The 14,317-nt window shown below is 50.2% G+C and overlaps 1 protein-coding gene across 1 annotated transcript in view; it reads left to right on the top strand.

Annotated features, from left to right (window-relative positions):
• The window catches only part of SH3PXD2B (SH3 and PX domains 2B), a 101,697-nt gene that overhangs the window by 71,008 nt on the left and 16,372 nt on the right, over positions 1-14,317 (top strand). The window contains exons 7-10 of the mRNA XM_047729859.1: positions 826-960; positions 6,274-6,378; positions 10,978-11,095; positions 13,874-14,100. Coding sequence (XP_047585815.1) covers positions 826-960; positions 6,274-6,378; positions 10,978-11,095; positions 13,874-14,100 — 585 coding nt within the window. The remainder of the gene's footprint in view (positions 1-825; positions 961-6,273; positions 6,379-10,977; positions 11,096-13,873; positions 14,101-14,317) is intronic.

The raw sequence follows: 14,317 nt of genomic DNA, 5'->3' as shown, positions 1-14,317 counted from the left end.
AAAAAAATCCAGGCTTCTTTCCTGTCTTTTCTGACCCATGCCTGTCTGTGTGTCCTCATACGGGACTGCTCTCCTCGCTCGCGCCAGCCCCTTGGCCTCCTCCCAGACCCCTTCCTATCCGAGAGGCAGTCTGCATCATTGTTTCCACATTCTCTCATGTCTCCTGTTCATGTCCCCTCCTTAGGGAGGTCTTGCTGACCACCCCATTGAATGTGGCATCCCCTTTCCTGATCGTTCTTGGTCCAACATCCTGGTTGTCTCCAGCAATGCACCTATCAAAAACTAATACTTACATTATCTTGTATACGTATTATTATTCATGTTTCTCTCTCCCCAAGGAGGTGAAGTTACTTGAGCCTGGGAGTCATCTGTTCTGTTCACTTTAGTGCCCCCAGCATCTAATAGAGTGTCTGGAGCATCACTGGTGACATCCTGAATTCATAGATGAGTGATTTGGGATGGGTGGATGTTTGGTTGGTGGATGAGTAATGGCAGAGGAATGAATGGATGGATGGAAGATTGGTAAGAGGGAAAGCATTTTCCTACTAGGCTGTTGGCTGCTTCGGGGCAGGGACCATAATCTTGACCGACTCTGAATCCCCAGTGGCTCACACAGTGTCTGCATTGAATAGGCACGTGGTCAGTTTTGGTGGCTGCATGGGCAAATTAAGGAAGAGTGAATAGATGAGGGGACCTTTGAGATAAGTCATGTAATAACTCTGTCTTTGAAATGTTCTTCTGACCCACCCTACTCCCCCCGGCTCCTGCTCCTTCACACATGGGTGGTGGCTAGAGGTGACATCTGATGAGGTTTTGTATCCACAGGGGGTGACCTGACCTCAGTGGACCCCATGGTCCTGGAGCAGTATGTGGTAGTAGCTGACTACCAGAAGCAGGAGAGCTCAGAGATCAGCCTCAGCGTGGGGCAGGTGGTGGACATCATCGAGAAGAACGAGTCAGGTAGGGGAACCAAGCTGCCTCCCTCCCTGCCCTACCTGGTCACCGAGCCCCTAGGATAAGAGAGAAACACAGAAAGTGGAAGCACAGGAAGTGCCATGGCTGGTCCGAGCTGGGCAGTTTCCACAGATCCAGCTGACACCCTGTCAGAAAGCTATCCCCGTTGGATCACAGTGCTTGGACATCACTTGGTCACAACGCACCAGCACCCTGCAGGTTCATTGTTACTGCTTTATTCTGAGGGTCTCATTGCATGAACGTGTCTTCTGGTTTCCAAACACTTGGAGACATGGGGTCCAGCATTCCCCTGGATGGAGCCCTGAAGGCTCTGTCAGTTGTGGGCTCTGATGGGACAGACACATCGCCTGTCTCCTCGGCCCGCCTGTCCTCACAGGGACCCCTGGTCGTGTACACCAGCCAGTCTGGGATGGAAGGTGTACGATCGGACACTTAGCCTGCGTTTCCGTCTGAACTCTGCATTTCACAGCAGTCCAGCTTGCTGCTTCTCTCTGGCTATCAGTTCTCTTGTATGCAAAATAGAAGAAGCTTCAGGGCACCTGGGTGGCGCCGTCAGTTGAGTGCCTGACTCTTGGTTTTGGCTCAGATAACGATCTCTGGCGGTTGTGGGATCAAGCCCTGCATCAGGCTCCTCGCTCAGCCTGGAGTCTGCTTGGGACTGTTTCCCCCTCTCCCTTTGCCCCTCCACCTTCCTCCCTCAAAAATAAATAAATAAATCTTCTAAAGAAATAGAAAAAACTTCTACCTCAAAGAGCTGTTACAAGGATTAAATGAGATGCTAGAGTGTGCCTACACCTAGGCCCAGCACACAGTAGGTACTCAAGAATGTGGGTTTCCTTTCCTCTTTCCTTCCTTAGCCACAAAGCAGCCATTGTCAAGGAGCAAGGAGTAGGGGATGAGCAGATTCTCTCCAGGAAAAGGTAGCAAAACCCACTGGCTTTGTTGTGCCTAAAATGCGACATTGCCTAATAATATCATTAGCAGGCCAGTCTCTGTGACATCCCAGTGGCTAGTAGCTTGCATCAGCATCTGGATCATGTTACTGTTCGTCATGAGATCAGCGTTAGCCAGCCAAATTCTTTAATATAGCAACTGCCATCCCCACTGCACCCCTGAAGAAACAAGAAGACTCCAGGTCCCGTGCTCGCTCACCCAAGATCTCACGACAAGTTACTGAGCTGGAATTCTTTTTTTTTTTTTTTTTTAAGATTTTATTTATTTATTTGACAGATCACAAGCAGGCAGAGATCAGGCAGAGAGAGAGAGAGGAGGAAGCAGGCTCCCTGCCGAGCAGAGAGCCTGATGTGGGGCTCCATCCCAGGACCCTGGGATCATGATCCAAGCGGAAGGGAGAGGCTTTAACCCACTGAGCCACCCAGGTGCCCCACTGAGCTGGAATTCTAAACCAGTTCCCGCTGGCTCCAAGGCCATGTGACTCTCTAATTCTTGGGAATAAGTATATGCAGCTGATTTAAATCTTGGGAATGAGTATATGCAGATTATGGGTGTGGCTAGGGTGCCCCGCAGAGACTAGTAAAGAAGTCACCCCCACCGCCCTGAGCAGCCTGTGAGCCTAAAGTCCAGAAGAATACATTGCCAGGAGAAGAGTAGGAGCCAGGATGGGCTGTTGAGAATAAGGCTGGTATGTGCAGAGGCAGTGGGGGAAAAGGGGCCGGCAGGAGGTCACATCTTACAGTGGCCAACAAACTGGCGACAGTTTTTTTTAATTATATTTTACAGATCCAAGTAATATGTAGGGACATTCTTCTTTTTTTTCTTCTTAAAACATTAATGGTAGGGGCGCCTGGGCAGCCCGGTCAGTTAAACGTCTGCCTTTGGCTCAGGTCATGATCCCAGGGTCCTGGGATTGAGCCCCACATCGGGCTCTCTGCTCAGCAGAGAGTCTGCTTCTTCCTCTCCCTCTGCCTCTCTCTCCAGCTGTACTCTCTCAAATAAATAAATAAAATCTTTTTTTAAAAATTAAATTTAGGGCACCTGGGTGGCTCAGTGGGTTGAGCCGCTGCCTTCGGCTCAGGTCATGATCTCAGAGTCCTGGGATCGAGCCCCGCATCGGGCTCTCTGCTCGGCAGGGAGCCTGCTTCCTCCTCTCTCTCTGCCTGCTTGTGATCTCTCTGTCAAATAGATAAATAAAATCTTTAAAAAAAAAAAAATTAAATTTAGGGCACCTGGGTGGCTCAGTAGGTTAAAGCCTCTGCCTTCGGCTCAGGTCATGATCTCAGGGTCCTGGGATCGAGCTCCGCATCGGGCTCTCTGCTCAGTGGAGAGCCTGCTTCCTCCTCTCTCTCTCTCTCTGCCTACATGTGATCTCTGTCTGTCAGATAAATAAATAAAATCTTAAAAAAAAATTAAATTTAAAAAAAATTAATGATAAAGTTAAAATCTATTTTTTTCCACTAGCTTCAACCTTAGTCCCCTTTCCAAGCCCCAGATAGACCTTCTTTCAGTTTACTGTGGATCCTTCTTGGTAATGTATGCACATATATGTATGTGTGTATGTGTCTTCATGCATATGCATGTCTACATGTGTCCATGTTTGTATGTGGCCTATCTACATGTGTGCACGTGTGTTCCCATACAGAGATATATAACCATATGCACACACGATAGTTTGCGTGTAGTGATAGGATTCTGTAGTTTTTTTAAACCCCAGTGCTATCACTCTGTACATTTTGATCATTTCAGTCTGCAACGTGCTTTTTAGTCAACATTTAGCTCTTCTTCCTTCAATATCTGCATACTCTTTGATCTGAAAAAATCATATTTTTCTGTAGCATGAACAGTGTATCTGAGCACACTGGCGAGTCCTCTTTAGGTTAGGTATGACACACAGTACTGAATCATAGGCACACATATTTTGAATTTGAAGACACTGCCTAGTGACCTGCCTCCAAACTGGCCATGGCAGTTGACCCTCCCCATGGCAACGTGAGGCGTTAGTGTGTGGATGGTTGAGGGCTAATAAGCCCTGGAGGCTAAGACAGCCTTGGACTGAATCCCAGCTCTGCCGCTTTCTTTGTGACCTTGATCAAGTCCCTGCCTCTTTTAGAGCCTCGGCTTCCTTGTCAGTAAAATGGGGCAGTCACATGCAGCTCCCAGGGCTCATGGGAGGATCCAGCCGGTCAGTAGTCTAGGTGACGCTCTGACCCAGTGTGGTACACACTGCCGTCGTTGTTGTATTACGACAATTTGCTTAACCCCCACACAAATACCTACAAAGAGGAGTTCTTAGGAAGACAGACGACATACCTTCCAGTTTCTGGATGTGCACTGATTTGTCCGCCCTGTTCACTCACTCACACACACGTACACGGTGCCCAGCCACCAAACCTTATATCTTATTTTTTTATTTTATTTAAAGATTGATTGATTGATTGATTTGAAAGAGAGAGAATGGGGGGCATGGTCAGAAGCAGAGAGAGAGAATCCCAAGCAGACTCCCTGCTGAGCATGGGCAGGGATCGATCCCACAACCCTGAGATCACAACCTGCACTGAAACCGACAGTCAGATGCTTAACCTGCTGAGCCACCCCAGGCACCCTCCCAAAACTTGTATTTCAAAGGAGCATCTAGTTGAGTAAAGCAGCTGACTTCTGCCTCAGGGAGGTCAAAAGCAAGGCCTCCCTGTAAGACCAAGAAGGCTGTTCAGTAGTCTGCCCCTTCCTTCTCTTCTTTTTTGGGGTGTCTAGGTCTTGGAGGTGTGTGATCTTGGGGAACAGATCCTATTTTTCTCTATTTTTTTTTTTTTAAGATTTATTTGTTTGAGAGAGCATGCATGCATGAGAGCTGGGTGAGAGGCAGAAGCGGGGGAGAGAGGATCTCAAGCAGACTCCCCACTGAACGTGGAGACCACTGTGGGGTGCAGTCCCAGGACCCTGAGAACATGATCCAAGCCAGAACCAAGAGTCGGGTGCCTAAGGAACCAACTGAGCCACTCAGGTGCCCCCAGATCCTGTTTTTCCACTAATATCGTGCAGACCTGTTGGGCCATGTGGTAATTTACCATTGCCATTGTGACCAATCACCACAAACTTAGTGGCTTCAAACAGCATAAATTAATTATCCTATAGTTCTGTAGGTCAGGAGTCCAAAATGGCTCTCACTGGGCTAACATCAAGGCTTTGGCAAGGCTGAGTTGCCATCTGCAGTTTCTGGATAGGATCTGCTTCTTTGCCTTTTCCAGTTTCGAGAGGCCACCACATCCCTTGGCTCATGGTCCCTGCCTCTGTCTTCAGAGCCAGCCGCACTGCACCTCTCTTGTCTTTCCTCCGCAGCCTCATCTCCCCAGACTCTTCTTCTGCCCTCCCTATAATTAATTCCACGGGGCCCACCCATGTCATCTCAGATAGCCCCCCTATTTTAGCTTGGCTGCTTTACGACCTTAATCCCACCCCTGCAACCTTAATTCCTCTGTCCCACAGAATTTACCATAGTCTCAGTTTCCGAGGATTAGGACATGGACATTTTTGGCAAGTCATGATTCTGCCTACCATGGGGTACAAGCTCTTTCTCAAAAGAAGGAGGGCCTGGGGGTGTCTGGGGGCACCTGGGTGGCTCAGTGGGTTAAAGCCTCTGCCTTCAGCTCAGGTCATGATCCCAGGGTCCTGGGATGAAGCCCCGCATCGGGCTCTGCTTGGCGGGGAGTCTGCTTCCCCCCACCCTCTCTCTGCCTGCCTCTCTGCCTACTTGTGATATCTCTCTGTCAAATAAATAAAATCTTAAAAAAAAAAAAGGAGGGCCTGAGGGTCTGGGTGAGAGGCTTCTCAGACAGTTACATTCCAGCCACCTCGACCCTGCCACGAGCAAATGCAAGATCTGTGTCTCGGCTAAGTCATGAGAACGGCAGCTTCAGACATCAGACAGCCCTGAGAGCACCTTGCAGCTCCTGCCTAAGCCATGTGAACTTGGACAAGCCTACTTGCTTCTTAGAGCCTCGGTTTCCTCATCTATGCTATGGGGATGAGAATGTGAAGATGAGATAAAATAGTGCAAGTGAAGGAGTTAGTGCATACCTTAGTGCAGATAGCCATGTTCTTTACTCTGGTCACTCGGGATGACCTTTCTGTCCCCTGTCCCAGACTCAGGAGTGGATTTCCTTTTAGGCTGCCCTGAGCAGTTAGCAGGCAGCTAAAACAGGGAGTTGTGTTCCACAGTAAAATGGTGTCTCTTTCGCCCTACCCCGAGCACTGACTCATGCAGGGGCTGAACATTACTATATTCTGACCCCCAGGCTTCACACCCAGCGCAGCTAACCTCAGTCTGCACTCTCATTTCCCCAGGTTGGTGGTTTGTCAGCACTGCCGAAGAGCAAGGCTGGGTCCCCGCAACCTGCCTGGAGGGGCAGGACGGTGTGCAGGATGAGTTTTCCCTACAGCCCGAAGAAGGTAGGAAGGAGCTGGAACCTTGCACTTTCCAGAGAGACCTGCTGGTCATCACCCACCTGGGGACCTCCTTACCCAACCCCTCCCTGCCCTTCAGCCTCTGTTCCCAAGTTTCAGTGGCTCACTGGCCTAAAACTAGGCCATGGGCTTGGGGCTGACAGCAAGCCTGCGCTTTCTTAGGGTTTTTGGGAGCCAACCCAGGTGAGCCTGGCTGGAGCTGGGACCTTAACACCTCCATGGGACCCCAGGAGGGCCCCAGCTTGATCACTGTCAGCACCTCACCATTCCTCCCTTGAGCTATTCTGATGGCCAAGATGCTGGGGCTCCTTCCAGCTCATTTGTGAGACATCTGAAGCTTTCTAGAAACATCTGTGCTTTCTCAGTGACCGGACTGGGCATCAGGATTAGGGCCGACCTTTTCCACTTACTTCCATTACCAGGAGAACTTACCTCCAGGTGTCGCAAAGGGTGGTTCCTGCAATGCCAGAAATACTATCACCCAACCGACTCTGATTTCCCCAGGAGGAACTTTCCTGAAACCAGAGGACAAGTTCATCTTAGCTAATAAGCAGAAGGCTTTGAGAGCTAGACAGACTTGAATGTGGATCAGCTGCACCATTGCAGGGCGAGTGGGCCAGCAGCTTCACCTCTCCCTGCTTTAGCTCCCTCCTCTGAAAATGGAGATGATGATATCTATATCATGGGATTTTTTTTCTTAATTAAATGAGGTTCCACATGCAAAATGTTCAGCAATAAGTAACCAGGAACAGTTAATAGATAGCTATGCCTTACCCAGGGCTGACCATTTGGGGCTTTTAGCTGACTGTTTTGGGGAAAGCACAAAACTACTGTCTGTATTTATCGGAAAAGAGGGTGAGAAGAAGGGGAATATTTCCGTGCCCAAAAGTTAACAGACAAATGTGTAAATGGTTTTTCATTTAGTTTTATTATGGCAGCACCCCTCAGAGTAAAATGTCTGTGGGTTTGCTCTGTTTTGGGGGGGCCCTCCAAGGCACTAGGGGCTGGGCCAACTAAAAGAATCAACTCAGATTCAAGAGTTGTGATATACTACATGGAAACTAGTTCCCTTAGACAGTTAATGATGATCATTACAGGCATCCCTCTGTAAGGGATTGATTATTAACCCCATTTTACAGATGAGGAGATAGGCTCAGAAAGGTAGAGACACCTGCCTGGGGTCACACAGCTAGAAGGTGGGAGAAATACCATATTTTCCTGAGTCTGTACATTTTTCTTCCCCCTGACACAAGGGCTTCTCTTAGTGCCTCTTTATAAATCACGCTAGGAATAGGATTAATTCCACTGGTGGCCTCTACACCCAAGTCCAAGGTTAATACTCAAGAACTTGGTCCTTTTAAGACACCTGGGGCTTGGCATAGGCTCAGAAATAATTACTCCTAAATGGAAACATGCACTCGGTGTACCCTTTGCCTCCAGACACTGGAAGTGCTTTGTCCTCACCTCTGCCTTCTGCCCTTTACCTCCACATGCTGCCTGTCCAGTCTCGTGGAGGTACTGGTCTTTGCCCCGGCCCGTGGGCCGCCGCCGGACTCTGGGGGACTTGTATGCTACCAGCTGGCGTCAAGGTGCCTACCTTGGGGCTTTCTTGCCTGGTCGGTTTGGAGCCGGTTCCTTGCATCTGCATGTGCCTTCCTGCTTGGGGACTGCCCGTGCCTGTTGCATGTGAGAAACAGTGACCTTGTCTGTACTGTGTGTGTGTTGGCATGTTGGCCTGGGCAGTATTTCTCAGCCTGGGGCTCTAAAGTCTCCCAGGTGAAAAAAACCATGCCTGGGGCCTATCTAATGCTGAGCCGGTGACCTGTTTCTTTCATCAGACACGTTACAAGGGAAAGAAAGCCATGTTAGACTATCTTAAGCAAAAAGGGAAGTACACCATCTTGTCACTGAAAAGTCTGGGGAAGGACTAGCTTCAGGCATGGCTGGATCCAGAGGCTTGAAAACATTGTCGGGACCTGGTACTCACTCTCCCCACCTCTGCTCTGCTCTCTGCTTTACTGACAGTTTTCTCATGACAGCAGTTGTGGGCCCCTTTCAGGGATTCGGGGATACCCACCCAAGGAAGTGCTTCTCCCTCAACACAAGTCCTAGGACTGGGGCTGACTGACATGCTCTTGGGTCACATGCTCTCCTGGAACCCACCACCACAGTGGCCAGGAGAAGAGCAGATGGATGAGAAGCAGGCAGCGTCAGCAGGCACCTGCCAGCAGTCTGCGTGGTCCCCCACCTTAAGCTTTGTTAGGGATCGCTGAGTGTTTCATGGAGCCCAGGGAGAGCCTCCTGGTGCCAGAGACTTTCCCTGTGTAATTCAGATGAAGGATGGGGCCCCACGGGCATCCAGGGCCCACAGGAGTGCCTGCATTTAGTCTCGGATCCAGGCAGCACCCCTTCCTACCCAAACAAATAGAACTAACATGCATCTTCGGGCTTGAATGACCCCCACCTCAGCACCCCTCACAGTGCCCACCCTCCACCCTGAAGCCACCATGAGTGAGGGAAACAGCTGACTGCCATACACAGGATCTGTGTAACTTGAGTCAGCTCGGCCCCCACAGAGCGGGTCAGTGGGCTAGATCAATCAATAAATAAACTCCCTGTGTGTCTACCGCCTCCCTCGACACCAGTTGGACAGGCCACAGACAGCCCATGGTGTTTTCCCAAAGCGGGAGAGTCGGCCCCAACACACTGGCCGTCAGCGCCAGCCCACAGCTGGCTCGGTCACTCCCTAGGGGCCGGAATGTAACCAAAACAGGAAAGCCCTTCTCTCTCCTCACCAGGGTCCCCTGGGACACTCATTCATTCTCCACTGCTGACAGCATGGAGCACGGGAGCTCTTCTCTTGTTCTCTGGAGGGCCCTACCACAGTGTGACAATGAGCAGTCTCCCAGCAGAGCCTGAGCAGTGGTACCGTGGCTTTGAGGGGAAAAGAGTCAGGAACCGCAGAGAGGGAGGTAGAAGGGACCCCAGTTACATTAATGAAAATCGAAGCAGGCAGTGATTCTACCATATGTGTGTGTATGTACATATATATATAAAATCACGATGTCATACACTTAGGACTAAGACAGTGTTAAATGTCAATTATATCTCAACAAAAAAAAAAGCCAAAACATTAAAAATAAAATTGAAGCTTGGGGCGTCTGGGTGGCTCAGTGGGTTAAAGCCTCTGCCTTCCGCTCAGGTCATGATCCCAGGGTCCTGGGATCGAGCCCCGCATTGGGCTCTCTGCTCAGCGGGGAGCCTGCTTCCTCCTCTCTCTCTGCCTGCCTCTCTGCCTACTTGTGATCTCTGTCTGTCAAATAAATGAAATCTTTAAAAAAAAAAAAATTGAAGCTTCAGGTGTGGTTGGATCCAGGAGCTTGAAAACAATTACTGAAAAATGAAGATCAGTTACCAGCTAGGTAACGAAAATTGCTTTAAAAATTAAAAAATAAAGGGGCACCTGGGTGGCTCAGTGGGTTAAAGCCTCTGCCTTCAGCTCAGATCATAATCCCAGGGTCCTGGGATCGAGCCCCGAATCGGGCTTTCTGCTCCGCGGGGAGCTTCCTTCCTCCTCTCTCTCTCTCTGGCTGCCTCTCTGACTACTTGTGATCTCTATCTGTCAAATAAATAAATAAATCTTTTTTTTTTTTTTTAATTAAAAAATAAAGATGGGGCGCCTGGGTGGCTCAGTTTGTTAAGCATCTGCATTCATCTCTGGTCATGATCTTGGAGTCCTAGAATCGAGCCCCATGTCAGGCTCCCTGCTCAGCAGGGAGTCTGCTTCTCCCTTCCCCTGTTCATTCTCTCTCACTCTCAAATAAAGTCTTCTATTAAAATTTTTTAAAAGAGAGGGAGGGAGGAAAGAAGGAAGTAAGAAAATCGCCAGCTCTTGCTTCTTTGATAGTGATTTAAGCCTGAAACCTGCTGCCAAAGATTCAGCTCATTCCTGACTCCCTGACCCTCCATCAGCCAAACTGTGGAGCAGCCACAGATGAGTTAACCCCCTCTGGCTTGAGCAAAGTGGCTCTCACCAGGCCCTTCATTTACTAAACATTGACTAATTTACTGAAGTTACACAGTATTCCTGGGACCATGCCCAGTGCTAGAGGCAGGGGAGTGAACAAGACAGACACAAATCCCTGCCTTCATGGCATTTATATTCTAGCAAGGAACACAGACACAAACACAATAAATAAGAAATTATATGCTGTGTTAAAAGGCAATTCCTGGTTGGGGGCAGGGAATAAACCTAGGTAAGGGGATGAGGTTGCCATGGGTCTGAATACTGCATAAAGCAGAGTCAAGGAAGGTGACTTTGAAGCACAGCTTTGAGGAAGGTGAGGATGAATGTGTGACACTGAGGGATTTCAGAAGGACTGGGACCTGACCTTTGTCCTGCATCCTGTTCTGCTTGGACAGGGCAGTCCAGATCCAAATGAGGGCCTAGAGGGTCCCCAGAAATTTCTGGAGGAAATCCAACTCTGATGGGCAAGGCATCTCGTGGATCACAGCCTTGGGATCATCTGCATCCCAGGACTCTCACCGTCCTTGACTTAACCCCCCATCCCTTTGTTCCCACAGAGGAGAAGTACACAGTTATCTACCCATACACAGCTCGTGACCAGGATGAAATGAATCTAGAGAGAGGGGCCGTGGTGGAAGTCATTCAGAAAAACCTGGAAGGCTGGTGGAAGATCAGGTACCTGCTGCAGCTGGGTGGGTTTCAGATCACATGGTCTCTGGGTGCCCAGAGGTCTGTAAGTGATTGCTGATGGATGGGGTAAGGTTTTCACCTGAGCCACAAAAAGATGCTTCTTGGTGTCCTTTGACCTCCCTCCCTATCCAGATCCTTCTCTAAAAATCTGTAATAAGCAAGATCTCCAAACACACAGATGGCCATAACCTGGTTAACCGAGACTGGTTTCCACCTCCACATAATTCTCATAAAGAGAAGCTGTGCTGCCCGGTGTGAGTGATTCCCTCCCCAGCCTCGCTCTGAGACTAGTGCATTGCAAAACGCCACAGGGACTGTAATTCATCCTTGGGCTGATCACATGCCCTCACCTCACGGAGTCCAGTGGTAGAAGCAGGAGACCAGCTTTCTAGATCTCTGTCACAGCCCTTTTGCCTGCTGTGATGAATCAGCACCCCACAAGTTTGTAGGATGGCGAACTCATTCTGGCCTGTATGGTACTTTCCCAATTTTGGTAATGAAAGTCCTGGGCACCCCTCCTTGGTCACCCTAAGTAGGCAGGCTGTGGCTGCAAGAAATGAGTACAAGGAAAGAAGCCTGAGGTCCCTGAGACCTGGTATCTGGTCAGCAATGTGAAGCAGGGCATTAGGACTTCTCGTCAGGGGCCGAGCCTATGGCACTTTGTCCGTTCATTCAACAACACACACACCAAGAATGTGTTCAAGCCAAGCCCTATTCTGGGAGTTGGGGAGTCAACGATGAGAAAGACACTGGTTCACAGCGGAGGCACAGAAGTCAGGCTCAGTTCCAGGATGGGGATGCATGGGGACCCAGACCCCAGAAGAGGGGCTCCTCAGCCCAGGGGTCAGGAAGGCTTCCTGAGAGAGGGGACTGGGGAACTGAGGCTTGAAGCAGGAGTGGGGACAGTGACACCTAACATAAGTATAGATGGTATAAGATACTTAACTAATTATCCCAGAATTCTGTGGCTCTAGAGTTCAGATGTGGCTTCACCAGTCCCTCATGAGGTTGCTGTAGGGCGTTACCGAGGCATGCCATCATCTGAAGGTTCGACTGAAGCTAGAAAGGGACAGAGCCGGAATTTAAACTAGTACCTTTCTCCCCCAGAGCTCTTCCCCCTCCATGTGTTAGCTCTGCTTACAGCTTTATGACCGCAGATGGTCAGCTGTCTTGTGCCGAGGGCCTGAATGGGACGTAGCACGACGGTTTCCAGAAAGGACAAGATTTATTCCCTCTCAGAGGGTATTTTAAGACTGAAAGACACCAAATTCTGCAGATTTCTCTCGTAGAAATTGGCTTCCAGCTATCAAGGACCTTTTTATTATCGAAACACAGTGTCATTTAGTTCTTAAAGTGATTCCTGACAAGAGATTTGGCCTTTCCGTATGTCCTCTCTAGTCATTTAGGTCTTCTTAACCGTCCCCAAAGGTGCGGGCACCTGTTTTGTGGGCCCGACCAGTGGATTGCTTGTAACTAGTTAACACCAAGGGAATGATGCCCTTGAGTTGCGTGTTTGCCAATTTCTATAGTGTAACTGCTCCCATCGGGTGACTTCAGGGCACCCATGCAGCATCAGTAACTGGGGGTTTGGGAGAGATGGACACAGCTGACCATCGCATACTGGTGCAAGTGGGCCCCAGAGTTCCTCTGGTCCAGATGGACCCCCTCTGGTCATGCTGTTACACTGAGCTCTGTCGTGCAGAGAATTAAGTGAGCATCTCACTCACTGAATCCCTTTTGGAATTCAGTGAGCCCTGTGTCAGGGTCTCAGTCACTGTGCAGTTCAGGGACCGCCAGCTGATTCTGAGCAGGCCCTGGCACCAGCCCCTGACAGGCTTCACTCCCCTGTGAAGGGAACACATTTAACCTACATGTTAACCAGTGTGACCGGAGTCTGCCTTGCCCTTGCCAGCCTTTGTGTTGGAAGCTGGGGCTGCTGGGAAGAGGCAGTGACATGCAGAGGTTAGGAGCACAGACTAGGCCTGCATCCATTTCTGCCACCTCCCAGGCTTGGATGGATGAAATACGTCCCAGCTATAAAGTGGTTAGAACAGACTGGCACGCGGGAGGTGCCCACTAAGTGCCAGTTATCATGATCGTCGTCATTATCACCACAATGACGGTAACTGGACAGTGAGCGTAGTGGGTGTTTATGGCTGCTGGCCTTTGCCAGGCCCATGGGGACTTTGTCCACTCGTCCTTTCATTTCTTCCTTCAGTTCACTGGCCCCGAGGCTCTCTCCATACAGTGATCCATCCAGTGCCATCTCTGCCCAAAGCGTGTGTGTGTGGGGTCACTGGGCACACAGAACGGCCATAGCCAAGTGTGGCCATGTGTCATAGCTGCTGGCGGGGGTGGTGTGTTTGGGAGACAGTGGAGCACCATGAAAGGAGGACTTCATTCTCTGTGAGGCTCAGGAAAGGCTTGAGAAAGGAAATGACATTAATTAAGTAGAAGAACAGGAGGAGAGAGGGAAGGTGCTTTCTAAACACAGGATTTCCAAGAGCAGAGGCTGGGGGAACGAAAGATGGTAGTGTATTGGGGAGACTACAAGCCTTTTGGGGTGGGAAGGACATGAGGTTGCTGTGAGGGATGAAGCTAAGGACGCCGGTAGAGGCCGGGTTGGAAAGGCCTTGAATGCCAAGAGGACAGCAAGGGGTGCGCCAGCCTCTGACCCATCATTCCTGCCATCTGGGACTTGGAGCACAGCTTCTTCCCATGGGCCTGGCAGAGCAGCCTGTCCAGCATCCTTCCTCCTCCCAGGTACCAGGGCAAAGAGGGCTGGGCCCCAGCCTCCTACCTGAAGAAGAACAGTGGGGAGCCCTTACCCCCAAAGCTTGGCCCTGGTTCATCCGCCCACACCGGCGTTCTGGACCTGGATGGCGTTTCCCGGCAGCAGAGTTCAATGGGCCGGGACAGGGAACTGCTCAACAACCAACGGGACGGCCGGCTCGAAGGCCGCCCAGTGCCTGATGGCGACATCAAACAGAGTGAGTGACTGCCCCCCGCCCCCCCCCCCCGCCGGCAAGCTCCGGGGAGCTGCGTGGCTACTGTGTGCCAGGCTCCATGCTCTTCACATGGTGTCCCTCATCCTCACAACAGCCCTGCTGCCCCACACCTGTAGATAGGAAAACATGCACAGACATCTTAGGTAGACATTCTAGACCATGGTTTTCCACCATCTCGTGGTGATCGCAGGAGCTGCTG

Source organism: Lutra lutra, chromosome 5 (assembly GCF_902655055.1).
Source record: "Lutra lutra chromosome 5, mLutLut1.2, whole genome shotgun sequence".
In the NCBI taxonomy this organism is placed as follows: domain Eukaryota; kingdom Metazoa; phylum Chordata; class Mammalia; order Carnivora; family Mustelidae; genus Lutra; species Lutra lutra.
This window is presented reverse-complemented; position numbering and strand designations above follow the sequence as displayed.